General features: G+C 40.9%; 4 protein-coding genes across 6 annotated transcripts; all 4 read right to left on the bottom strand.

The window, feature by feature from the left end:
• Positions 1-812: 812 nt before the first annotated feature.
• On the bottom strand, positions 813-5,825 carry LOC117812888 (olfactory receptor 2F1-like). Of its 3 annotated transcripts, none has more exons than XM_034683876.1 (2): positions 5,777-5,825; positions 813-2,160 (listed from the first exon to the last, which is right to left on the bottom strand). In XM_034683876.1, exon 2 carries the CDS (start codon positions 2,140-2,142, stop codon positions 1,189-1,191), a length of 954 nt encoding a protein of 317 aa, XP_034539767.1. In that variant the 5' UTR covers positions 2,143-2,160; positions 5,777-5,825; the 3' UTR covers positions 813-1,188. The 3 variants fall into 3 exon arrangements, with proteins under 3 accessions (XP_034539767.1, XP_034539768.1, XP_034539769.1); XM_034683877.1 differs by lacking the exon at positions 5,777-5,825 and adding an exon at positions 4,337-4,617; XM_034683878.1 differs by lacking the exon at positions 5,777-5,825 and adding an exon at positions 3,054-3,126.
• Positions 5,826-7,454: 1,629 nt separating this feature from the next.
• LOC117812263 (olfactory receptor 52N5-like) lies at positions 7,455-8,384 on the bottom strand. The gene has a single exon (XM_034682928.1). The coding sequence runs from the start codon at positions 8,382-8,384 to the stop codon at positions 7,455-7,457; it is 930 nt and encodes a 309-aa protein (XP_034538819.1).
• Positions 8,385-13,050: 4,666 nt separating this feature from the next.
• Positions 13,051-13,989, bottom strand: LOC117812262 (olfactory receptor 52N5-like). Its single transcript, XM_034682927.1, has one exon. It carries the CDS (start codon positions 13,987-13,989, stop codon positions 13,051-13,053), a length of 939 nt encoding a protein of 312 aa, XP_034538818.1.
• Positions 13,990-16,916: 2,927 nt separating this feature from the next.
• LOC117812318 (olfactory receptor 52E8-like) lies at positions 16,917-20,354 on the bottom strand. The gene is made up of 2 exons (XM_034683006.1): positions 20,011-20,354; positions 16,917-18,069 (listed from the first exon to the last, which is right to left on the bottom strand). Exon 2 carries the CDS (start codon positions 18,045-18,047, stop codon positions 17,097-17,099), a length of 951 nt encoding a protein of 316 aa, XP_034538897.1. The 5' UTR covers positions 18,048-18,069; positions 20,011-20,354; the 3' UTR covers positions 16,917-17,096.
• Between the last annotated feature and the right edge of the window lie 6,343 nt (positions 20,355-26,697).

The following is a 26,697-nucleotide window of genomic DNA, read 5'->3' as shown; positions in this document are numbered from 1 at the left end:
TATCCTTCTCTCCAACCCGGTCTCAGCATGTCTTTCTAACATGAGTCTGGTCCTGCTGGAGGTTTCTGCCTGTTAAAGGAAGTTTGTCCTTGCCACTGTAACTTGCTAAATGCTGCAAAGTGCTCTGCTCATGGTGGATTAGGATGAGATCAGACTGAGCCCTGTTTGTAAGATGAGACTGGATCTTATCCTGTCTTGATGTTGGGTCTTTGTCAATAATATAATATAGAGTACGGTCCAGACCTGCTCTGTTTGTAAAGAATCTTCAGATAACATTTGTTGGGATTTGGAGATAAATAAATAAATATTGATTGATTGATCATTCTGTCACACAACTCTTTGCAAAGTAAAGAGCAAACTTCATCCTCACAGAAGAAATTTAACTGATAACTTTAATCCAGGTTACTCTTTTGAAATATATTATATCTATTATTTATTATTTAATCCAAAACTTCCAAAACGAAATCAGTTTACTGTCCTCAGGAAATCTGATTACTTCCAAATTGTACACAAAAGTTCAAATGTATAGAAAGCAAATGTGCGCTCCCTTTAAGAATGGGATTGTGACTGGTCTGTCATCACTGACCCATTGCTACCTCTAGTCAGGGGATCACCCCAAATCTGCTGACAATAGGACATCAACTTAAAGATTTTGTCTTTGTTCTCAAACAAGCTGATGATTCGAAGGGAAATGTTACCCCTAAAGGTTAAAGTTTTGTGCTCCTCTGGGGACTACGACTTCCAGAATCAAGTATCTATCTGATTTGTCAAAATCAAACATACTACCATGTTATGGGAATGACACCACCATCCATTTGTAGAGAGTTGACCTATCCATTGTACTATGATTGGAATTAATGATGATGTGATACTGAGTTTGACAGCTTTATTGGAAATGAGGTTGTATTTCAGAACAAAGCAAAAGCTCTAACCGGGTAAAGAAGAATTCCCAATGTCTCTGACAGCCAGGGTATTCAAAAATCAATACATTAATAAACACAGACATCATCTTCATACAAAGATACCACATTTGGTAAAATCGTATTGTGCAGATTGCCTTGTGCTTCCATGTGACGACTGTCGAACATGGTGGACATTGAGAGAGCTTTGAACCGTCAAAGTGTTTATTGTGAGGGAAAGTAGGCACAGTGCTTGATATGAAGACCTTTATTGACAGAGACTCTGCACCTACATGACGGTTTTAGCGTCCATGACTTTGTTCTTGTAAAACAGGCCAAAGATCTTGTGTCTGAGTTCTTTGCACTGTAGCCCGTAGATGAGGGGGTTCAGGACTGGGGGGACCACGTGGAACATGACTGACGACACTTTCCCGCTGTCGGCCCACTGCGGGTTACGGTGTATGATCATGGGTGTGAAAGAGGCCACCAACATGATGATGTACACAGTAAGGTGTGTGGCGCAGGTCTGCAGTGCCCGGCTGTTCAGCACCTTGCTCTTGCTGCTCAAACACACCATGGCCACCCTCAGGTAGGTGATCGTGATGCCCCCAAGGGAGGAGCCCAGGATGACCACAGCGCTGCCTAGGCCGTAGATGTGATTGATGAGTATGTTCTGGCAGGAGAGCTTGAACAAAGAAGCGTTGTCACAGAATGGGTTGATTATAAACCTTCTGCAGCGAGTCAGGCGGATCGTAAGACTCAGTAGGATTGCTACAGCAAGGAACGCCGCCACCCAGGCCCCTGCTGAGAGCTTCACCACCATCCTGTTGGTCATGACAGTGGCGTATCGGAGGGGGTTACAGATGGCCACGTAGCGGTCATAAGCCATGACCATTAGCACTGCGTGAGAGGTGCCGGCATGAAAGTGAGAAGAGAAGGCCTGAACCACACAGTCTATGTAGTGGATGTAACGCTCTGTGATTGGTGTGAAAGCGTCGCTGAGCAGACGAGGGATGATGCACGTGGCTCCAAACACGTCGTTAATACTCATGTTACAGAAGAGCAGATACATGGGCTCATGGAGGCTCCTCTCCATGGAGATCAGGACCACCAGGCCGATGTTGGACACCATGATGAAGATGTAGATGAGGAGAAGGAGGACGAAGGCGGGAATGGTGGCCTGTGGGCTGACCTTTAACCCCTCGATGAAGATGATGTCAGCATTGAAAGTTTGGTTTTCCATATTTCAGAGGGAGGGACCCTGAGGAAGAACAAAGACGGAGGTTAATCAATAAGACGTCTGCAACATAATGCTTGCTGGATCATAGTGTGTCCACTAACAGTACTTGTTTCGGCTCAGGTTGTTATTCTAAGAATCTGTGAAAACAGAACAACTTTAATCTGCAGAGACACTCAAGTTGCTCGTCTACCCTTAAATCAGCTGCAAGTTACGAAACAGGAAATCAAAAAGAGCAATTCAAAAAAGCTATTAAAGTTTTTGTTATATCTTTAAATAATCATACAAAAGATACGGCTAAGTAGTTTGAGTCGCTTGCTCTTAAATATGTAAGAACAAGCATTTAAGGTCCAAAGTGTGTGTTCAGATTTTTTTAACCACAAGCCTTTTTGGCACTGCAGTGATGGAAACGACACCCTTGTGCTTTTAAACGACACATTTCACTTTAAGATGGCTCAGCTGATGGGTTAAAGTAATCTGAACTTTGAGTTTGAGTTAACATCTACGGGCTAAGCATACAAGTGCAGCTGACCAGTCTGATGTCACAAACCTGACTGAGCGATATTTAAGAGAGAGAGAATCACCACAGACCTGAGGATGATCGCTGCTAATTGAGAGGAAACTGACTGCAGACCAGTCAACACTGAGGAAGACCTGGGTCTGAGGGACGTCCTCAGGTTGGCATGTTGTGACCAGTCATATGTCCTACTGTTGCAATTGTCCCAATAATAAACCCTGTATCTGACAGAATAAATGCTCTGAAGCGGCCTCCTCCCTCTGAGTCATGGTTTCAACATATCATTACACTTTTTCATTCCTAAATCTGGACACTGGGATGAATGAAATATTAACATGGACTTAGAAACTGTTTTAATTTAAAATAATGTAATTTTAAAGCTCCTGTGATGAAAGCTTACTTTGATTCAACTTTGGCGCCTCTCCGTGGACAAAATGATACCTATTTACTCTCTGCTGTTCTTGTCCTGTGCAAGTGTAAGTAGTCTTGTTCCTACCCTGTGAGCTTTTAACAGTCACATGAACCACTCAATGTGATTTTTTTATGTGGAAAACTAAAATCTGACACCCTCCCAGCGGTTTCAGGATGTAAAATCCACAACATTGAAACCGTTCATCTTGGTGCTGATCATGTTGTTTGTTTTCGTGGGTCATAAAAAGGCATCACTATAATTTCAGTGTGTTTCATTAGCAAATAAAAACACACTCGCAGGAGCTTTAAACATGAGATTTAAAATGTGATGAATAGGGATTCATAACAATTCCTTTGACAGCTCTTGGATGCAGACAACTCAATAATGTGTCCCAAAAAAACAACAACTTTCCTTTCTCACTAACTCCAGTTTGGAAAATACACTCAGTTTTTTCATATAAAGAAGTTAACAGGCAGCAAAACAACACAAATCATTAGATTTCCCTGCAGATCCCTGAATGTTTTGACAATGGAGAAGACTATAGAGGTATCACAGAGACATTAGAGCTCAGACCAAAGAATATACACATGATTTAAGTTTCCACTGAATCACAACAATCCTTAAAAAGAAATTCCAATGAACCACATTTGATTCTGAGTCCTCTTATGTACCTAATAACATCTATTTTACATGCATTTCATTGAGTAATAACATCAGACAGATGTCTCCATCTTCTGGTGAAAGGAAGAATTACAGCTTTAAACTGTGCCTTAGTTTGTCAGACCTGTTTTTCATGCAGATATATTTCAGTAATGCAAAATGAATCATTTTCAAACCTTTACATGTGTTAGATACACACTCATGCTGCAGAAACGTGCGCATTAGTGTGTAAATAAATGAAGACATCCTGCTGTGAGGTTTTCAATGTAGAAAAAGAGTCACATCAGCCAAACTCATAAAGCAAAATCTCATCACTGTGTTTAAGAAAGCTTCCTTGCACCTTTGAGGCATAACCATAAAAATGAAACATAGATGAGCATTAAACCTTCAGGAAGATTGAAAACCTGCACAAAACCTTCATGAAAAAACAGACAGTTTTTGTTTGAGGGTTAGTTTCACTTTGAGAATGACACAGGGAGGATACTGCACCTGAAACAAGCTTACAAACCAGCATCACTTCAGGTGTTTTACATCTGATGAAAAAGTCACAGCTGAGGATGCTCAGCACCAATCTTACAGTACAAATCACCTCTGCTGTGTGTGTGTGTTACCTCTGCCGATGTGAACCTCCTCCAGTCTGGTGAGATTAGGGCTGACGGATCTTTAATAAGCTGTCTGAGTATACCCCTGCTCTGCTGGTCTCAAGGAAACTGTTGCTGCATCAACATAATGGGCTGTGTTTTTTCTGTTTTGTTTGTCTCTACTCACTGGGGTTTAGCTTTCTCTGTTTCTATTTGATTTACAGGTTATTACATGACACAGGACAGGATTGGGTCTGATCGGTGAATCTTTTATCTGATTTCAACTTTGAAGAAGTGAGCAACAAGGAAAGAAATCAAAGTACAACCTTTAAAGTAGCTTTAATTAATACTCATGTAATTATAGACTCCATGCAAAAATATTCTGGTTAGAGTTTAAATTAAAATTAAGAGATTCTGCTCTCAGTTTATTCTGTCCTGAAGCATCATGGATCGATTCACCAGTAAAATGCTTCATTATTAAATTATTTATTACTTTAAGGGAAAATAGAAACCATGCAACTCTTTTCAAACCCCGTGCTCATTAATGATCAGCCTCATATGAAACCTTATTAACCTGAGAGGAAATATAACAAGTGTTTTTACTATCAGACAAACTTTACTGTCAGACTTCTTTTCATGAAGAAAACGAGAACAAACGGGGAAACTAACAGGAGAAATAATTGATCATTAATATATATTCTATCTATGATATTAGACTCTATAAATCTATTTCATTAGACAGGAAATCTGACAAAAACAATCAGATATAACATAATCCACCCTCTGTTATATTGAATTTATGATTTTGCGTTCAGTATTTTGTGTTTAAAACTCACATCAAACACTTTTTAATCTCAGCTCATCACACACGGACTGTTTAGAAACCGAAGTATGTTTAAGGTCTGTTTCAGGGCACCCTTAGTGACTGTTTTAAGGTCTGTTTCAGGGCACCCTTAGTGACTGTTTTAAGGTCTGTTTCAGGGCACCCTTAGTGACTGTTTTAAGGTCTGTTTCAGGGAACCCTTAGTGACTGTTTTAAGGTTTGTTTCAGGGCACCCTTAGTGACTGTTTTAAGGTTTGTTTCAGGGCACCCTTGGTGACTGTTTTAAAGTCAGTCTTTTCTCTATTATTCAGTCCCTCCAGGATTTCGCGGGATTTTTTTGTGATTGTTGCGGCCCAAAAAGCCTGAATTTGCGACAGCTTTTTGAAAAAATTGCGGTGAAAGTTGCGATTATTTTTTTGTGCTTTTGTCCCCCAATGCTAAAATACAGTTGTTTTTAGAAAACATTCTTGATGTGGCCATTGACTGTATTTTGATTCTCTTGATTCACAGAAAAATGCCATGAAAGGGCTGTATTGCACATTTACGACGGTCCCTGAATGCACCTCGCAGCGACTGATGCACAGTCAGTTCACGGCACTCTGAAATTAATCTCCATCTTTGATGACAAGGAGTTGATCAAAACTTACTGAATGTGTCTGATGTTTCACCAAACTGGATTAAATCAAGCTATAGACGCGGAGCTTTTTACGGTAACCACGGCAACAACGTCAAACATCAAATAGTAAACAGACGCCCCGTGGATGTGTCTTTGTCACTAACACACACCGGGGGTCAAAATCCTCAATGAAGATGAGACAGATGCGTGGAGGTGAGGAGAGCTGGTTCATAAAGCACACCTGCTGCAGGTAGGTGACCAAGCTAACACTGAGCCCCTAAATCTATAAATAATAACGTTGTCATGGTCACTTGTCCTGCCTGCTGTCCTCTCTTTTCACCCGTTCTCTGTGCGTGTTTTGTTGTTGAAAAGTGCCGATCAAGGGAGGACTTATGTTTATGTTCCAAGGAAGTCAAATTGATGACAAAACCGATGACGTGCAGGGGCTGAGATTGAGGTAATTGGTCAAATTTGCGGGAAAGTTGTGGTGATTGTAAAAAATTGCAGGGCCGCGAAAAAATCGCGCTGATTGGTTGAATTTGCGTTGATAGTTGCGATCGCGAAATCGCAACTTCCTGGAGGGACTGATTATTAAACTGCTGATGTTAAGTTTCGGTTAAGTCCGAGCCGCTGCAGCATCCAATCAGTGAGTGATGATCGATAAGGGGGCGTGTCTGTCAGAGAAAAGACTTCCACGAAGTCTGCTCTCGTGTTTCCTCGATTATCCCTCCTCCGATCAATCTCCTCGCTCCTCGCTCCTCTCTCCTCCAGCAGCGTTAAGAGCTTTGGGACGCAAGTTAAAATGGCGCGTCAATAACTACTTCCGGTTCGGACGAGGAGCGAGGAGACTGCAGTTTAGAGCTTTCAGATGCACCCAATATCAGCTCCCAGTGTTACAGTCTGAAGAGTGACCCTGTAAACTGGAGACCTTCAGCTGAACGTATCAGTGTTTGTGGAGTTTAGAACAGCTGTTGAAACACAAAAGGAGTCCTTGGGAATGCATCCTAGTTTAGGTTTTATTAAAATGTCAAAATATCCTCATCAGATGAGTATTAATGACCATCTAAAGACTTTTGCGAAGGATGCATCTGGCTGGAAGTCTCCAGTTAAACAGGTCACTTTTTAAACTTGAACACCGGTCGATCTCTGTCATGGCTTTTAAAATCTGTCTTGCTTTAAGTTGAGCATTTCAGACGTTTTGAATCCTCTTTGTCTCTAGAGCTCGCCTCCTTCCAAGAGTTGAAAAAGCACAGGAAGTAATCTCTGGCCCTCTACTGGTCTGGTGGTATAGTGACATTACTTTTATTTTTTCTCCATATGTCAGGCCTTGGTGGAAAACCAGACAACAATGGGCCACAGGAACTATTTAGTACCTACAGGTGTAGTTCTGGGGGCTAAAAGTGCCCGGAACCTATGGTCAAAATGCACCTAATGTAATACTTGTATGAAAAATCAGTGCAATCATACCCAACACAGCACTTACAAATAGTCTCTCAGAGATATATGAAAAAAATCATATCTGAATATATAAAAACATCAGTTTTAAAAGGGCAAATACATTCAACATCTGTCCACAAACATTCAGATGTTTCCAGCGTCAATAACTGCACAGCTTCTCTCGAGGAGGGGTGCTGTCAGTGCAGACAGGTCATCATTAAGATATGCTTATAAATCTTCAGGAGAGGAAGGTCACACTCTTCCATGTTTGGTCATTTCCCCTTGTTGAATATAATGGTTATTTTTTGTCTAATCGTTTTGATTTGCAGCCCGTAGATAACAGCGTTCATAGAAGGAGGAACCACGTGGAACAAGATGGACGCTAGCTTCCTCTCGTCTGCCAGGTGAGGGAAGCGATGCAGGATGATGATGATGTTACCTGAGAGGAACAGGATGATGTAGACAGCCAGATGTGTGGCGCAGGTCTGCAGGGCTTTGCTGTTCAGGGTCTGGTTCCTGCTGCTCAGACACACCATAGCTATCCTCACATAGGTGACCGTCACGCTGCTCAGGGAGCAAGCCATCGTGAGCATGGCGGAGCTGAGACCATAGATGTGGTTTATGAGGAGGTTTTCACAGGACAGCTTAAACAAGGAGGCGTTGTCGCAGAAAGGGTTGTCGACAAAACTTCGGCACCGTGACAAGCGGGTGCTGAGGAACACAAGGATTAGGATTAAAAAGAAAGCTACGCCCCAGGCTGATAACGACAGCTTCACCACCATCCTGGTAGTCATGATGGTGGCGTATCGGAGTGGGCGGCAGATTGCTACATAGCGATCAAAGGCCATGATGATGAGGACTGTGTGACAGACACCTGCATGAAAGTGAGCACAGAAGGCCTGGAGGGCACACTGGTGATAGCTGATGTAGCGCTTCGTCAGCAGGGTAAAAACCTGAGTCAGTAAACGAGGGATGATGCACGAGGCCCCGAACGCATCATTAATACTCATGTTACAGAAGAGCAGATACATGGGCTGGTGGAGGCTCCTCTCCATGAAGATCAGGACAACCAGGCCGATGTTGGACACCATGATAAAGATGTAGATGAGGAGGAGAAGCATAAAGGCGGGAATGGTGGCCTGTGGGCTGACCTTTAACCCTTCGATCTGTAGGACATCCACATTAAAAGTGTTGTTTAACATGCTGCAGCGGGAGGATCCTGCAAAGGTTTACAGACAGAGGAAAACCGTTACAATAATAGAAGACAGCAAGAAATCAACAGAACCTGTGTCCTATCTGTCCTTTAAAGCCTCTGGTTGCCTAAATCAACAAAAACGTTCTACCTATGATATTTATAGTCACATGTACATACTATTATACATATCTAAATATTAGTGCTGAACTTTTTCCATTTTTGCAATATTGTCAAGTTTTTTACTCCTTCACAATCCGGCTCTTAACATCAGAGCATTTGCTGTTAGTGTGTTTGCTAGTCTTGTACTGCCTTTAATCTGTCTGTATAGCTGTCTCCCTGCTCTTTGCACTGCTGTGCACATGTGTGCCGTCCCTGGCTGTACATCCACTGGTGAAGATGACAGCTTCTTGTCATTCCTCTATTTCCCAACTGCGGTGGATTTGGGGAAACAGAGTTTAGTTTTTGGTTTAGTCCTGCATATAATCTGCTCATTTCCCCAGGACCAGTTCGCTAACTTTCCCCAAACAGCTCAGAGTTTGGCCAAACGGCTCCGTCTGACACCCTGAGCCATGCTCTGCCGTCCTGCACTTCAGCCTCTGCTGCTCTGGGCATCACATGTTCCTGATGCCCAGAACATGGAGACTACGTCGTATTAAAAGTGATATTCTAGATACATATTTTGTAACTCAACATTTCATATAACAATTTTCAGATGCTGGAGAATTTTTGTCTTTAGATTCAGGGTCAAACGGCTCAAACATGCAGGCTTTGAACTCTCTCTGTGCTGCTTCATGTTGTACTGTGACTGTTGCCATGGTTTAGTTTAATTGACGTGTCAATCAAAAAGTTAGCTGCCACCCTCATGCGTCCTGAGAAATGGTCTGAACTGTACAAGCTGTTTTTCATAGTTACAGGTTTTTATTTTCACTGAGATTTTTCGTGATGCTTAATGACACATTAAATTTTGATATTCTATATGAATTTTAAATATTCCAAGTCAGGTACCCAGAGGCTTTAAAACAATCAAATCTCTGAAATAGGAAGCAGAAATTATAAAATCAAAACCAACTTTTTTTTAATGTATATATATCTTTAAATATGGTAAACTTGTACGTCTAATTCAAGAGCAACATATGCTGCCATCAAGCAAAGTCTCAAAGTTTGAGACACTATTTGTTGGTTGAATGTGAACGTGGTGATTTTAAAACATGGAGCTTTCCCTGAAATTTGATAGCAGCACTTAAAGCAGATAATAAGTACTGATGATGACCTCAGAGAGATATTGTTTGTAAGAAATTGCCTGTAAAAAGCCTGAAATATTGTGGTGGACAGATGTGCAACAACTAGAATGGTTGTTTAATTGTGACATGTTTCAATTAGCTAATTTTGCCTCAAAAGCCTGGAAAAGAAGACAAGATAGTCTTTTTAAGTAGTGTACATTTTTATATTAATTTTTATTTTTTATTCTGTTGTAGTTTTCTTCCTCGGTTTCCTTACTAGAATGATTGTGCTGTGCGCTCTGACCCTGGATTGCACAGATTTATGATGTCTTGTAAGCCCATGTTGGCTGGGCATATTATTGTATGCATGACACAATAATAAAATAAAAACTTCAAACTTCAAACTTCAAACCTACAGCGGTGGCCAAAATTATTAGAATACTTGACATATTTCAGAGGTTTTAGTTAATTGGTTGAATTGGCCATTAAAATACCCATATAATTAAATATCTACAAAGTCATCATCATGCTCTAAAAACCATAGAATAGAGCCATCATTAGGAGATTCAGGTCATTTTCCTTACGAGAAACAAGCTAGGCTTATTTCACTGTCAATGTCACACAATCATGTTCCTTCACTGAAGAAGCCAAATTACTTGTGTAATCATTGTCAGGTGTTATCGCGGTTAAATTGATGGTGATGTATGAGAATGTCTCTCCTGCTCATTAAGTGATTGGTAACATCAGTGTTTTGTCACTGAGGCCACACCACAAAATGGTATAAATTCAAAACCTCTAGAAGAAGTCTTGAACACATGTTGCTCTCTGAACATGGCTAAGGTGAAGAAGGAGCTAACGAGTGAGCAACGGGTTTGAACAAAGGCCTTTGTTATGCTGGCTGGAGTTCTGTCGCATAGCCAAGGACTTGAGATGCAGTCCAAGCACAGTGAAGAACACTGAAGACCGCCATGATGCCACCAATTCACACCAGAACCAAAAGGGGAGAGGTAGGAAAAAGAAACTTTCAGACAGACAGGTGAAGCATCTCAAAATGCTATTTCAGCCTCAGGAACAGGTGACTTTGTAAAATGTGATGGCATCATGGATAAGAAAGTAAACCACAACATTCTGGTGAGGCATGGAGTAACATCTGGGGGTCATCTTATTGCGACTGAATTCATTTTCCCAGAGGACAATGACCTTAAACACTCTTCTAACTATTGCTGGACTTACCTGCGACAGAAGGAATCTGCTGGAACATTGAAAATAATGGACTGGCCCCCTCAAAGTCTGGGCTTCAACCCCAAATTAGGGGCGAGTTGGAGAATAAACTTATCATACAGTTCTCAGGGAATATTTTGATACTGTCAGAGAGATGTGCTAGTTGCTGCAGAAGGTGGATGTACCAAATATTAAAGTTAAAAGTGGATAAAAACAGTAGGATTCACTTCATCTGATATATATGTTGTGCTCAGAGCAACCATCTGCATGTTTCATGAACATTATGGAACAAAATCATGCTTCAGTAATGATTTTGGCCACCACCGGATATATAATAAAGACATCAAAATTAAGTTATACTCGGCTATTGTGAAAGTAGCAGAGAAGCATCATCAGAAACCAAACAAACAAAAAACAGAGACTACCTTCAACATGTAAATAATGAAACTGAGTGGAAAAAGAAAAAAACTCTGGAAATGAAAACAGCTTTAAATATTCATAAAACTTAAATATCAACATGCCAGCTTTAGAGATTAGTTTAACAGTGACAGCTGAAACATTTTCACAGTATAGCTGTCAGTGAAAAGCTCTGACTGCTGAGCTCTCAGGTAGAAAAGGACAGTTACTTTTGGGGTATTTTTTGGTTTCATTACTGTATATTTTGAACATTTCAGTTTTACTGTTCTCTGCCTCGAAAAAATCTTACCCAAAGCTTCCTCCTGGATTATTCAGATATTTCTGAGTTCTTTGAATGTTATTTTGTCATAAACAGAATAGAAGCCAGGGTTTTAACATTCAGCCACGCCTGACCAGTGGAACCATCAGTGTCTGCATTAACGTGTGTGTCAGGTTTACCTTGGTTGGTGTTAACCTCCTCCAGTCAGACCCGATGAGGAACAGGGCACGTGTTTTAAAAAAGCTACCCAAGCGGCCATCATTGAGCAAACAGTGACGTTGCTCTCTGCTCGGTGCCTGACGGGCGACCAGGGGCCCAAGGGTGTGTTAGCTCCACAGCGCAATGATATCAGAGGTCAGTTGTTTTTAGGGTACAGCTGGGCGATACTGCAATAAGTGTTATCTTGGTATTGTTGTGCCCTCGTTTTCTATGGTGCTGATAGGAAGTATGTCTTTGGTGTATGAGATAAGAGTTAATTTGTACATTATTATTTTTCTCAGGTTGAGATAATTAGCACAATTTCATTTAAACACTGCACTGGAAAACACTAAAATGAGAGTTTGCAGCCAGGGGGTTGCACTTACTTACCTGGTGCTGGTACTCTTCGCCTGTTTCTTTTGAAATAGTATGCCATTATAACACTGTACAGCTGAAAGGTGAAGACTACATTCAGTCTGAGGGTTTGAATCATTTCCAGAAAACCTGCAAAAACTCTAAGCGCATGTTTGGTCTAGTTTCTAGTAAAAATATCTTATTTGACTTAATATGAGCTAAAATGAACTGATAAATCCAGATTAGTAGATCTGCAAATAAGAACATTTTTTGAGCAAAGACATTACTTTTAATTTAGGAAACTTAAAAAGTACATTTTTGACTTGTTATAAGTAGTTCAACTGTTATTTTTGGCTTTTAATATTTTGAATTAAAGTTTTTGCTGCGCATAATGCAATTGTTAGAGCTGGCTCAGGCCTGGACCAGCTCAGCAGATGTGTGTCTAACATGAGTCTGATCCTGCTGGAGGTTTCTGGCTGTTAAAGGAAGTTTGTCCTTGCCACTGTAACTTGCTAAATACTGCAAAGTGCTCTGCTCATGGTGGATTAAGATGAGATCAGACTGAGTCCTGTCTGTAAGATGGGCCTGAATCTTATCCTGTCTTGATATTGGGTCTTAGCTAATAATAGAACATAGAGTACGGTCTAGACCAGCTCTGTTTGTAAAGAGTCTTCAGATAACATTTGTTGGGGTTTGGTGCCATATAAATAAAGATTGATTGCTTGAGTTGTGATGTTTGATTCAGGAGGTAAAGCTGTGTCCTTGGCGTAAAGATGTAAGTTTACATTGTATTGGAGGATTATTTTGCACAGAGAAAGCATGTAAATAAAAAACAGTGTTGGACCCAGAACTGCACCCAGGGGGACTCCATGGAGTAAACTTGCTGTTGATGAAAGTCAACCCTCTCCCTTTGAAAGTATTATGAACTTGTTTTTCACACTCCACACCAAATAAAAGACTTCCTCAGACAAACACATTGAAGATTTTAATACATATCTCTATGCTCATTTCTCTGACACACTGCTGTTGAATATGATCTTTATTTTCTCTCTCACTGCTTTGATTTGCAGTCCATAGATAACAGCATTCAAAGAGGGAGGAACCACATGGAACAAGATGGACGCAAGCTTCCTCTCATCTGATAATTTAGGGAAACGATGGAGGATGCTGATGATGCCGCCTGACAGGAGCAGGATGAGGAACACAGCTAAGTGAGAGATGCACGTCTGCAGCGCTTTGCTGATCTGCACCTTGTTCTTGCTGCTCAAACACACCATGGCAATCCTCAGGTAGGTGAAAGAGATGCTGCAGAGGGAGGAGCCCAGGATCACAACGGCCATGCCGAGGCCGTAGATGTTGTTGATGAGGAGATTCTGACAGGAGAGTTTAAACATGGAGGGGTTATCACAGAAAGGGTTGTTTATTATCTTCCTGCAGCGCGTCAGGCGATAGGTGAGACCCAGGAGGATTGTGACAAAGATGAGGGCTGCTACCCAGGCCCCCAACGACAGCTTCACCACCATCCTGTTGGTCATTATTGTGGTGTATCGCAGAGGGTTGCAGATGGCCACGTAGCGATCAAAAGCCATGACCATGAGCACTGAATAAGAGGCCCCTGCATGAAAGTGAATACAGAAGGCCTGAACAGCACAGTGTAGGTAATGAATGTATCTCTGAGAGAATGGAGTAAACACGTCGCTGAGCAGACGGGGGATGATGCTCGTGGCTCCAAACACGTCGTTTATACTCATGTTACAGAAGAGCAGATACATGGGCTCATGGAGGCTCGTCTCCATGAGGATCAGGACCACCAGGCCGATGTTGGACACCATGATGAAGACGTAGATGAGGAGGAGGAGGATGAAGGCGGGGACAGAAGCTTTGGGGCTCACATTTAACCCCTCCAGCTGCAACACATCTAAACTGACAGTATTGTTTTCCATGCTGCAGGGGGAGGACCCTGAGATGTTAACAGACAGAGAACTCAGTCAGCCAAAACAACATATCTTAAAGTCAGGGTGTTAATTATGACAGCTGATGAAATCAATGTACAACCCCATTTAAAAAAAATGTGTGTAATACAAAACACAACTGGAGGAACATCTCCCAACTAATGAGGTTAATGATCAACAAGTGAGTCACATGACTGGGTATAAAAAGGACACCCCAGAGAGGCTGAGTCTCTCAGGAGGAAAAATGGGAAGAGGTTCACCACTCTGTGAGAGACTGTGTGAGAAAATAGTTCAACAGTTTGAGAATTATGTTCTCAGAATAAAATCACAAAGAATATGTGGATTTCATCATCTACAGTACATGATATCATTAGAAGATTCAGAGGATCTGGAGACATCTCTGTACAAAAGGGACAAGGACCAAAACCAAGACTGGATGGAGATGATCTTCGGGCCCTCAGGCAGCACTGCATTAAAAACAGACATGACTCTGTAGTGGCAATCACTGCATTAAAAACAGAAATGACTCTGTAGTGGAAATCACTGCATTAAAAACAGACATGACTCTGTAGTGGAAATCACTGCATTAAAAACAGACATGACTCTGTAGTGGAAATCACTGCATTAAAACAGAAATGACTCTGTAGTGGAAATCACTGCATTAAAAACAGACATGACTCTGTAGTGGAAATCACTGCATTAAAAACAGAAATGACTCTGTAGTGGAAATCACTGCATTAAAAACAGTCATGATTCTGTAGTGGAAATCACTTCCAAAATCATAGCCTGTTAACACAGTTCATCACTGCATCCACAAATGAAGGGTAAAACTGAACCATACCAAGAGGAAACTATACATAAACATGATCTAGAAACACCAGAGACTTCTCTGGACCTAAGCCCGTTTAAGGCAGGGAAGTGGAAAAATGTCATGTGGTCTGATGAATCAAAATCTGACATTCTTTTTGGAAAAAATTGACAAATCGTGTCATTTTCAAATAGAGGTTACAACTTATATCTTTTCTTTGCTCAATTTTCAATTTAAACATTTCATTTTTATCAACATTTCACACAGTGTCTAAACTTTTTAGGAACTGGTGTTGTACCAATTAGGAAATAAAAGCTTCTGTGAGGAACTTTTAGAGTGTGTAAACTTTGATCTCTCCTTGATCACAGCAGCACCTTCAAATAAACAAAGACTCTCCCTGCTGTCTAGTCAAATGCATCATTCACTGTGGATATATTTGCACAAAGGCTGTGAGAGCAGATAGCTGTTAGCCTACAGCAGCATATACAGACATTAGGAATAAATGTTTGGTGATTATCAGTCTTTCAGTCTGTTTCACAGTCCTGCAAAACTCCTAATGGGAGCTTTAATGTCATGCATCAATACATCAAGATGGCATTTAACCTTTATTTTAACGAGAATATCCCTGTAGATACTTCATCTCTTTCTATGTTTTGTGATTACATCATTATAGATCAAATATACTTTTTAAAATCCCAGAATGAAGTAAGGTAGACTTTGTGATCAGGAGAGTCACTGATTTCAAAGATTTTAACCAGCAGCCACAATTAAAACCATCACAGTGTCACATTAAAATTAACTGACTACATTTCAAACCTACATTCTTCAGCGTAGATGCCAAAATTAAAAATATATGACTACAGTTACTCTTCGCCTGTTTCTTTTGAAATAGTATGCCATTATAACACTGCACAGCTGAAAGGTGAAGACTACATTCAGTCTGAGGGTTTGAATCATTTCCAGAAAACCTGCAAAAACTCTAAGCGCATGTTTGGTCTAGTTTCTAGTAAAAATATCTTATTTGACTTAATATGAGCTAAAATAAACTGATAAATTCAGATTAGTAAATCTGCCAATGAGAACATTTTTTGAGCAAAGACATTACTTTTATTTTAGGAAACTTAAAAAGTACATTTTTGACTTGTTAACTTGTTATAAGCAGTTCAACTGTTATTTTTGGCTTTTAATATTTTTAATTAAAGTTTTTTGCTGCGCATAATGCACCATGGTCCTCTCCTAACCACTCTTGCTGGTTAGTTCTAAATTTAACAGTCTAACAGTGAAGCTCTGATGTAGTCAGCAAAAACCAGGGTATCAATTTATAGCATTATTTACTTATTCTGCAGGAGATGATGCATGCATGCTTTGTTAATCTGATGAACAAAAACATAAATATTCATTCAGTGCGATACAAATGAAGATTTAATAAAATATAGCTCTCATGCTTTACTCTTTATAACATTCCTGCTTTGAAGTATTTAATGTTTGTATGTTTACAGTTTAAATATTACAGTTCAGCAATGTCAAAATTTTAGCTGTGATCGAATGTTTCCACAAATCAGATATGATAGATTTGATATCGTCTGGGCAGTGTTCGCCTGTGTGAGTAAGTGTGTGAGTTGAGGTTACCTAAGCTGACAAGAATCTCCTCCTGATAAACTAAAGATGGAACGGCAGACTCTTTATCTGTGCTGATTGAGCAACCACTACTTCACGATGGAGTGACGTAAGAGGGATGGTTCAGTTTTTTATACCAAATGCAAGAAATGATTGACTGAGCAGTTTGTTTTGGCAGAGAGAAACCTCTCTGCCGTTTGTAATTTTGCTTCGGGGCTGGTGAAAATGTTCTGTCACTTGTAAACTTGTTTCACCACTTGTAAAAGGGTTTCAGATTTTTTTTTAAGTTTTTTTGCTTAAATGTAAATTTGTTTTGGCAAATTGGTAAAAGTGTTATGCATATATAACTTTGTTTTATAAAATGTAAAAATGTTTTCCAAAATGTAAATTTGTCTCCAACTTTGCAAAAGTGTTTCATCCTTTGTAAATTTGCATTGCACTTCCTAGCCACCGTACCTATCTTATCAACAATTGTGTCTTTATTGCACAAAGTTTTTGATGCTTTTATTTTGAAGTCTGTACAGATACAAGAAGCAGGGAGTTAAAAAAACAGTTGGGAAAATTAACCTTAATATATATGATCTCAGAGTTATCCTTGAAGTGATTCTACAAAGATTTAATCTCAATAAGTGCAGCTATTATTTTACATAATGTGAGTTTATTCTGTCTTGGCTCATTTCCCGTCCGCTACGGCTGTTGTTTTACGTATAAACATGATTAAGATCTTCTCTCTCACTGCTTTGATTTGCAGTCCGTAGATAACAGCGTTCATCGCAGGAGGGACCACGTGAAACAAGATGGATGCCAGCTTCCTTTCGTATGACAAGTGAGGGAAACGATGAAGGATGATGATGATGCTGCCTGACATAAACATGATGATGTACACGGCCAGGTGGCTGACACAGGTCTGCAGGGCCTTGCTGTTCAGGACCTTGTTCTTACTGATCACACACACTGCAGCTATCTTCAGGTAGGTGAGCGTGACGCTGCCCAGTGACGAGCCCAGCAGGACCACGGTGTAGCCGAGGCCGTAGATGTTGTTGATGAGGACGCTCTCACAGGACAGCTTGAACAAGGAGGCGTTGTCGCAAAAAGGATGGAATATAGCCATCCTGCAGCGCGACAGCCGCACGGTGAGGCTTACAAGAATCAACACCATGAAGAGTGACACCAGCCAGGCCGACACCGACAGCTTCACCACCATCCTGTTGGTCATGATGGTGGCGTATCGGAGCGGGTTACAGATGGCCACGTAGCGATCGAAGGCCATGATGATGAGCACCGTGTGGCAGGTGCCTGCATTCAGGTGGAGACAGAAAGCTTGAATAACACAATCGATGTAATGAATGATCCGCTCCGTGTCAGGAATGAGGAGATCACTCAGCAGGCGGGGGATGAGGGCCGTGGCCCCGAACGCATCGTTAACACTCATGTTACAGAACAGCAGATACATGGGCTGGTGGAGGCTCCTCTCCATGGAGATCAGGACCACCAGGCCGATGTTGGACACCATGATGAAGATGTAGATGAGGAGGAGGAGGATGAAGGTGGGGACAGAGGAATGTGGGCTAACCTTCAACCCCTCCAGGAGCAGAAAATCTGTAGCAACAGTCCAGTTCTCCATTATACAGAGAGGCAGTGTAAGCCTGGTGAGAGCAGAGGAGAGAGAACATATGAATGGCATATTTATTACCAAACCTCTGACCTACTGTTGAATAGGTGTACAGGCTACAATGGCTGCAATGTTATCTCTTTAAGTACCTCCATGAGAAGTGCATGATCGTACCAAAGAGGTCTCCAATAGAAGCTGATTCAGTCAGGACCACTCTCATCAAATATTTTTTTATTTACATACGATAAGTTACATTTGGTGGTATGACTCTGTTCTTGGAGCCCTTCCATGTTGCTATGTGGAGTGCCAAAGCTTGTGGCAGGGAGAGCACACCTCCCCTCTTTTTCATGGGCATACTTGAAATGCCAAAGCAGGGGGATCAGCAGCAAAGACCCATGGTACAGAAAAGAGTGAGCTTCAGTGAAAACACTTATGACACTGATACATTCAGACACAGCAGAAAGGAGGAGCTGGGGTGGAAAAAGCTTCATAAAGCATTACAGATATCCTAAATGTAGTCTGTCAGTACTGACTTCTTTGGGATAATAGTGGGACTGCACCCCATAAAAAGGTTGGAAAGGCAGTTTTGGAGGCCATAAAGAGATTTCACAATGCTCAGAGACAGTACTGACCAAGTCTATGGTACGGAGAAGCTAAATCTCTATTGCTAAGTCTGTATCTCTTTATGAAGTTTTTATTTTTGTATTCACGCTAGGTGGCAGTGAATTTGCATATTAGCTAAATATGTAGGATCACAGAGCAACATTTAACATTAAGATTTAAATTTAACAATGGACTTTTAGATTTGTATTTAACATATAGATTTAAGATTTAAAATTTAGATTTAACATTTAGATTTAAGAATCAACATTTATATTTAACAATCAACATTTATATTTAACAATCAACATTTATATGTAACAATCAACATTTATATGTAACATTTATATTTAACATGTATATCTATATTTAACATTTATATTGAACATTTATATTTAACATTTATATTTAACATTTATATTTAACATTTATATTTAATATTTAGATTTAACAGTGATTGTAACTTAAATATATTTTTCACAACAAAATCAAATGTAAAGTAGAACATAAATATTGCCCTAAATGTGATTAAAAAAGTGACTTGAAAATTCCCACTACATTTTATGACGTTTTGTAGCTAAATGGGGAGAATTGTTGATGTTATTTTCAGTGTGCACAACTTAACAAACAGCACCCCATAAGAGGGTTTCACTTGATGATAACGGCATCACACATTATAAAATCTCAGTTTGCAGAATTAAAATGTTGAAATGTTAAACATGGAAAAGCAGGGGAAATACACTTCAAGACATTCAGGATGAGTCTAGAGTAAAGTAAACATGAAGATGTATTGTACAGAGTGAAGTTCATCATGTTCCAGTGAGAGTACTGTACCTTCAATAAAAACAAAAAATACTTAAAATATGCGTCTAACTTTTTCAACTTTGTGCAAACATATTCAGTGAAACAATAATAAGTCTAATTCTTACAGTGACATGAAGGAAATGCAAAAATCCGACATTTCAGAAAAGTGTATCATCAGGGTTTGACTCAGTTTAAACACTGCAGAGTTTCAACAAGTCTGGGTTAAGTCTTGTTTTTATATGTGAACATTTCTGCGTTGATGACACACAAACACATTAATGGACACAGTCTCAAACAATAAACCTGATGCAAGGATAAAAGTCTGCAGCCTGCACAAAGCTGAACAACCCTGCTGTATATTTAAAACTTGTTATTGTCAGAAGAGACATTAGAACAGTTGAATGTTCAACACAAGTCATCAGACGTTAAAACACACAGAGAGTACAGGACACGCTGCAGACAGCATGCAGAAGAAGAACAAAGTCAAGCATGTACGATCAGACCAGACATCCCTGATCTACCATATCTAGATCTGATCAGTAGTTACAACAGCATCGAGAGTCATGTTTACCTCTTTGACACGAAGCTCCTCTGCCCTGACCTGACACGAGCTGACACCTCTTATACTCCAGGATGGATGTGTCACCAGGCAACTGCTGTCACTCCTGCACGTTCAGTGCTTTGTTCCTATCAGGTAGGTCGCTGTTGTTGTTTGTTGCACTGGTACACCTGATCCACAGATATTTCCCCCCACGTGTGCTGACTCTCTTTGATCCCTGTGGTCTAAGACTTGGTTATGAGACTTGGTTTGAGAACTACAGGGTCACTTTGAAGGTCTAGCTCCAACCAATCACTGAGCACAGACTGAGGGCCCGATCTACTAAAGGTTTGCGTGTATGAAAACACGTGCAAACTTGATAGCGTGCGCAAAGCTGACGTACTAACCGGGAGCACCGAGGATTGCGTCTGTCAAATGAGCAAAATAGCACTCGCAAATCATTTAGCGTGTTTGCCTTCATGAATATGCAGAATACATGTAGATCATCAGAACGCGCAAAATACTGGGAGGAGGAGATGCAAATGTAATCATTTAGCACACGCAATGTGATCTATCAAACCTGAAGCAGATAGCACGCGCTGTATTTGCGTCTATATTTAGCACGTTTGAAAGGCAGGTGCAAACTGGCACAGCGTTACGCACACTTGGCTGCGGTCACTGTAAAGCTCATCATAACATCGCGTTACAACATGCCCGCAAAAGCTGGGCTTACAAACATTACTAAATGTTTTAGTCAATCAAACCAAGATAACAAAATAATAATAATAATAATAATAAAACAACACAAATTCAAAGCAGTTCAGCACCACGGATAGCGACCGCATCATTCTGACACCCACTTTAACTTTTTCAACTAATGAGAGCACATGAGGTCACTGTATCAACAGCTATAAAGTTTAGTAAAATTGGCACAGCGGCCCACATGTTCACATACAAACAAAAAATCAACATGAAGTACTCGGCCTACTCGCCACTGTTTGGACGAGCCTTAAGCTCCGCGGTCTTGTCGACGATGCGCTGTATGTCCATTTTCTTTGATCTGTCATTCTCAATAGATAACATGACATGTCCACTCAGTCTATTCTGTCCCATCGTGCTCATCAAGGGGTTTTTAGTTAGTTTTAACGTGAATGAGCGCTCACTGAGCTGCGCCAGGTAGCTCTGCGTAACTCCTCATCTCGTGCTTGCAGCAGTGTGTTGGGGTGAATTGACTCAAACATGTTCCCAGTTCCATTTAAGCTGGTGAATCTTTGGGACAGTTGCTGGATGATGATATCAGGCATTGAAAACGTTCACCCGAAAGTTGCTCTCTGGGACAGTGAGGTGACTGTCTTCATCTAAGTGACGCCTAACTTTTCTAGAGCAAGAGTGGCAGACTAAGCCTCATCAAATCGCTCTCTAAACTCCATCAAAACACTGATTGTGTTTTGGAGTAGAGTAGATGCGTTTATTTTATTGGCAGATCTTCTGTTTTTTCTCACATCATTCACCTTTTCACAGATGGCCTCCCAAGCGTTTCTAACGCTGAGATGTCTCTGCTGGAGTTCACCGATATGTTTATTTCCCTCCTCCACTAAAACCTCCAAATCCATGTCTTCAAACTTCATTTATCGCTTAAGACCACTCTGTTCTCTCAAACTCTCCATGGTGACAGCCGATAGCACACGCAAAATCCTCATTAAAATAGGGCGGTCCGCACCACTTTTGCACTCGTTATCATTTGCGCACGCAGTCTTAGTAGATCATCCGCAACACGCCCAGAAATAGCACGTGCAAAATTATTATTTGCACACGCAAATTAGCGCTCGTTATTTGGGATCTTAGTAGATCAGGCCCTGAGTGCTAACCTGAGCTGCTCCTGAGCTAGCCTCCAAACCCCAAAACTTTTAGGGTTAGGGTTACCTTCCTCAGGTGCATGGGACTCAACCTGAATAATTGTGATAGGAGGGACCTACTTGGCTGTGAGGACTTTGTGTGGGAGCAGGTAGCTGGTGTGAGTGCAGCTCCAACCGAGAGTGTTTGTGAGGTCATTGTAACTCAAAGCTTGTTCCAAAACGGGAACTGGACTTGGTTGAAGTTCTGAAAGACGTCTTACCTCTTGCTCATAAAGCTCCCTCAGCTCTTAACTTCACTGATTGTTGGACAGAGGTAGAAATATAACCCAAATAAGCAAGGATGTAGAAGTACATGTGTTCATACCGAACCATTTCAGTATTGCACTTTTGGTTCGGTGCATAATGTTCAAGGACCCCAAACTGGCTAAAAACAGGGTTGCACCACACACACAGCGTGGGTGTCCAGTCATTTAGGCTACTGACACATTATTTCCAATGACTTTTTCAACAATCCACCTCAAAATAACCTGAGTTTGAATTCTGTTTACCAGTTTTGTGTTGTGAGCTCCAACAGTTGCTCGCGTCATCTCACAGGAAAAAACGCATCAAGCGTCTCGTGGGTTCCTGGGAAACAAAACTGAAACAAGCCTTCAGCTCGTCGCTTCGTCATAAGGCCTTTAAAACCTTGAAACACGGTTTCAGCAGAGTAGTTTGACATCCAGAGAAGTTAACAGTGGCGCATAGCGTTCCTGTGTGTGTGTGTGTTTGTGTGTCAGCCCGTCCCTTTATGTGTTGCTTTTTTTCAGCTTGCTGTAATGAAATTTCAAAATCATGTACCGAACCAAGCCAAATTATTGAACTCTATTTGTTTTTTTTACAACAAATTCAAAACTGCTCCACAGGATAAATGAGGTCACCAGCCCTCACAGCTCCTCCTGATGTCCTCTCTCTGCTGAAGAAGAGCACTGGAAAATGCTGAACACATGAACTCTTTTTATTAAATCACTGGATCTTGACCGTTATGTATCATCTGACTCTTGTAAAACTTCAGAGAGACAAACAAAAGATGTTTATTTTGAGACTTGATGTGAAAAGTTTGCAGGCTTCATGGTGTCCTTCCAGCTTCTTTGAAAACTTTTAAATGATTCAACTGAGAAATGCAAAATCACGGGGTCTTCTTGATTTAAACCTTTAGCGCTAGGCAGGCAGCCCTCATAGTTAAATAAAGTGATGATGGCTTTTTGTACTTTGTTTGACACACTGACTCAGAATAACGTGCACCCGTGTCCCAGTTTTGTGTTTTAATCTGGTTTTGATCTGTTTGAGACTCAAAGTTAGCATGGAGCATGAGAAGACTGATTATTCTCATGACTACCTCCTGGATATGAAGTTTCTGTTCCACACGGTAGAAGCATTGGAAAAGCAGAATAACTTTGTTGGCTCTTGATGTTGTGTTACACTAGCTTCTTTAATCTGGTCTGATCCACGAGGCCTCACAAGCAGAGTGATGTAAACACAAGCTCTCTGTTTCACCAGCAGTGTTGGTTTGTTGTCGTTACAGGGATGGTTCATTAATTAGTACCATAAGACCCTGGGTCTCTCAGATGACTCCCACCTCCCTCCCAGCTGAACTTCATCAACAAGCTTCTGCTGCTTTGTAAGGAAACGTTTGTCTGATAAACTCAGAAAACAACAGGAAACCAGCAATTTGGTTGTGAAATTTTAGCCCTCCCCAAAGATTTAAGACATCCCAACAACATAAAGACTTCTTGTTCTGCTGTGCCAAACGCGGTACAGTCAGTCTTTGTTTGGACATTCAAAAATCTACTGCACTTATGACTTTACCCTGATCTGTTTATGTTCCACAACTGTCTCTGTACCAACTTTTTTCTTTTAATTTTGTTATTTGCATTCACAGGATTATACAATAGTGGTATAAGATACATATATAAGCGCCTCTTATATAGTGGCATCAAAAATGCACATATGATTATATAACATTTTTTTACACAAATCCTGTTCACCTAAGACAATGTTAAACAAATACAAGTAGAGATATTGAAATAAATAATAGCTGCATTATATATTTGCTGATGTTGACAGACCACATTACGAATAACAATGACCACACTTGTGAGTCCAGCTTTAACATAAAAAAAAGATAAAAGTGATAAAGATATTAATAATATATTTTTTTAATCTATACGTATATATACAGGAAAAAAATAAACAAATATATATATATATATATATATTTATATACAAACATACAAATACATACAAATTTAAAACAAAAGAGAAAACAGCAAACCAAACTGTATCAACCTTTTCATATAATCAGCCAATTGAAGCATCCCATAGGGAGCCCAAGCTCAGCTGGACAGCTGCTTCAAGGCCTCTAAAAGACTATGGTTGAACACCATAGTTACATTACAATGACCACAGTGTCAACAGGATGTCCATAGATCGTTTAAAACTTGGTGACACATTGGTTTCTGGATGGAAGTTTTGAAGCCCGCAGATGGCAGGAACCATATTTGAAATGCTGACTGAACCTAGCTTTCTAGCAATCCATACATCAAAAGGTGGATCTGAAGTGGTCTTTAGCATCTCTGCAGCTACAACACGACCACCTGTCAGTCAAATCAGTGTAGCCCCTAATAATGAAATTTATCTACAACTCTTCACCTTGATTAAATAAAAAATGATGCATCAAAATTCACCACCTGTACAGTGTCTATGGATCTGCATTGGATTTTGCAGTCGGCTCCAAGTGGACACTGAAGGAACTGCAATTTTTTGCACTTCGCATTCGCTACATTTGCAGGTTGAAACTGGTGGGCCCATTCTTTGGTGGAAACATGTGTTTAGATAGTTGTGGATTAAAGATAGTGACTGTATAACATTTATTTCTAAAAAAGAAACAGACCTCAAAGTAGCCGAGTTCACTTAGCTCAATGGGCACATATAGATGCTTACAAACGGAGAGTTCAGAAAGCAGGAAGTGGAGATGCTAATAAACCATCTAACACCTCACAATGGAGCCTACTCCATCTGGGTTGGGTGGGTTTTAAGGGGCTTGAAACTACATGGGGAATCAAGAACAGTCATGGGATGGGGCGCTGTTGGCTTAGCGGTCTAAGCGCACGCACCATATACAAAGGCTATAGTCCTCATCACAGAGGTTGCAGGTCTGATTCCATCCTCGACCATTTACTGCATGTCTTCCCCCGCCCTCTACTCCTCACATTTCCTGTCTCTTTTCAGCTGTCCTATCCATAAAAGGCAAAAATGGCCAAAAATACAACTATAAAAAGAACCGTCATGGAATAAAAATTGGTGCACCAAAAGAAAGTAAGCACGGCTACAGGGTGGGTCCCAAGACGTCTACGTTTTAGCCATATGGAACATCTAGTCAATGTGAAGCCCATTAAGGGCCCTTGCCTGGGACAATATGGGGCATTCTTGGAAATGGGTACAAAATTGGCGAGGTCCCAGTTGGGCATACTGGTCATGTTGGACCAGTTGGTTAAAATCAGCCATCTCAGACCACTGCAAGAGAGAAAACCACATCATGGACAGGGAAAAGGCCAGGGTCATCCACTCAGAAAGCACAGATACCAGCGTTGGATAAAGGAGGCTGTAGAGATCATGAAGTGGCCCAGAGAACTGTAAGGATAAGGTCGCCTACATGGGATGCTGTCCTAAGACTGTCGGACAACAGAGGGTGTGGTTGCCCTGTCGCTTAATCTAGGATGACCAAGCCTCTGTAAATCAGCTGACTGACAAGTCACAACAATATCATGTGACACTTTTAGACCGTTCTGGTAAGGTTTTGAACACAGGAGCCGTCACAAGTTTGATCTTGTGAGGTCAAAATCCATCCGTCACTTACGCGCTCACAATTCAATCAACAAATCAGAGCTTCATCTTGGGATTTACAAAAGCATCAAACAATCTCTGACTTTTTCTCTTTGTAAGGAGATGACAGACTTCTGCTTTTGTGAGCGTTTTGGGGTTTTGTGGTGGGCAGGTAACCAAAGATTTTAAGAGTGTTACAACACTGGATAAGAGGAAATCACACCTGCTCAGTGTGATGTGGAAGTCCCTGCTCCCTTGTGCAGAGGTGTTTGTGGTCATTGATGTGTCCTACCTGGATTATAATCAGGCTGTAATAAGTGTCCTGGGGCTCCCTCGTGTGTCAGTGACCTGCAGCTTAATAGAATTAAAGGGTGCAGTGAGACATTCAGGGAATGTCGGACAGGGAGCCACTCTCTCTTGAGGGCCTTTTTCTCTATACTTGGTCCCCATGGCTAATCCAGACCTTATCTTTGGACTGTAGTATCTTGGGATAAATTGTATTTCTGGTCCTGTTAAATGAGGTTGGATAAGATAATCTGACTTGCTCAGATTGAAGTTTTTGCTGTGTATTTTAATCAGACCTTCATTTTTCTTTGACCCATCATCAGGCCAACGGTTTCCAGTGTTAGCTTCTCCACACTGTCTCCCCTTAAAATCTAGAATATAATTTCAAATCTTTCTTCTGATCTACAAAGCTCTTAATGGTCAGACACCTTCTTATCCTCCTCTAGAACACTACTCTACCAACATGCAGGCCTGCTTGTCATACTTTAAGTCTCCAAAAGTAGTACGGGAGATATAGCCTTCGGCTATCAGGCCCCTCTCCTTTGGAATCATCTACCAGTCAGGGTCCGGGAGGCAGACACCCTCTCTACTCTAAAGATTAGGCTTCAAACTTTCCTTTTTGATCATAGTAAGAGCTGACTCAGGCTTGGACCAGCTCATAGCCATTCGGCTACAGGCTTAGACTGCCGAGGGGAAATGACACACTGGGATCCTGTCT

This window comes from Notolabrus celidotus, chromosome 5 (assembly GCF_009762535.1).
Source record: "Notolabrus celidotus isolate fNotCel1 chromosome 5, fNotCel1.pri, whole genome shotgun sequence".
NCBI lineage: Eukaryota > Metazoa > Chordata > Actinopteri > Labriformes > Labridae > Notolabrus > Notolabrus celidotus.
The sequence above is the reverse complement of the archived record's forward strand: the minus strand, read 5'-3'. Positions and strand labels throughout refer to the sequence as shown.

What these genes read in the sequence shown, in the direction of transcription:
- LOC117812888 (XM_034683876.1), bottom strand. Translation starts at nt 2,142, where the DNA reads ATGGAAAACCAAACTTTCAATGCTGACATCATCTTCATCGAGGGGTTA.
- LOC117812263 (XM_034682928.1), bottom strand. Translation starts at nt 8,384, where the DNA reads ATGTTAAACAACACTTTTAATGTGGATGTCCTACAGATCGAAGGGTTA.
- LOC117812262 (XM_034682927.1), bottom strand. Translation starts at nt 13,989, where the DNA reads ATGGAAAACAATACTGTCAGTTTAGATGTGTTGCAGCTGGAGGGGTTA.
- LOC117812318 (XM_034683006.1), bottom strand. Translation starts at nt 18,047, where the DNA reads ATGGAGAACTGGACTGTTGCTACAGATTTTCTGCTCCTGGAGGGGTTG.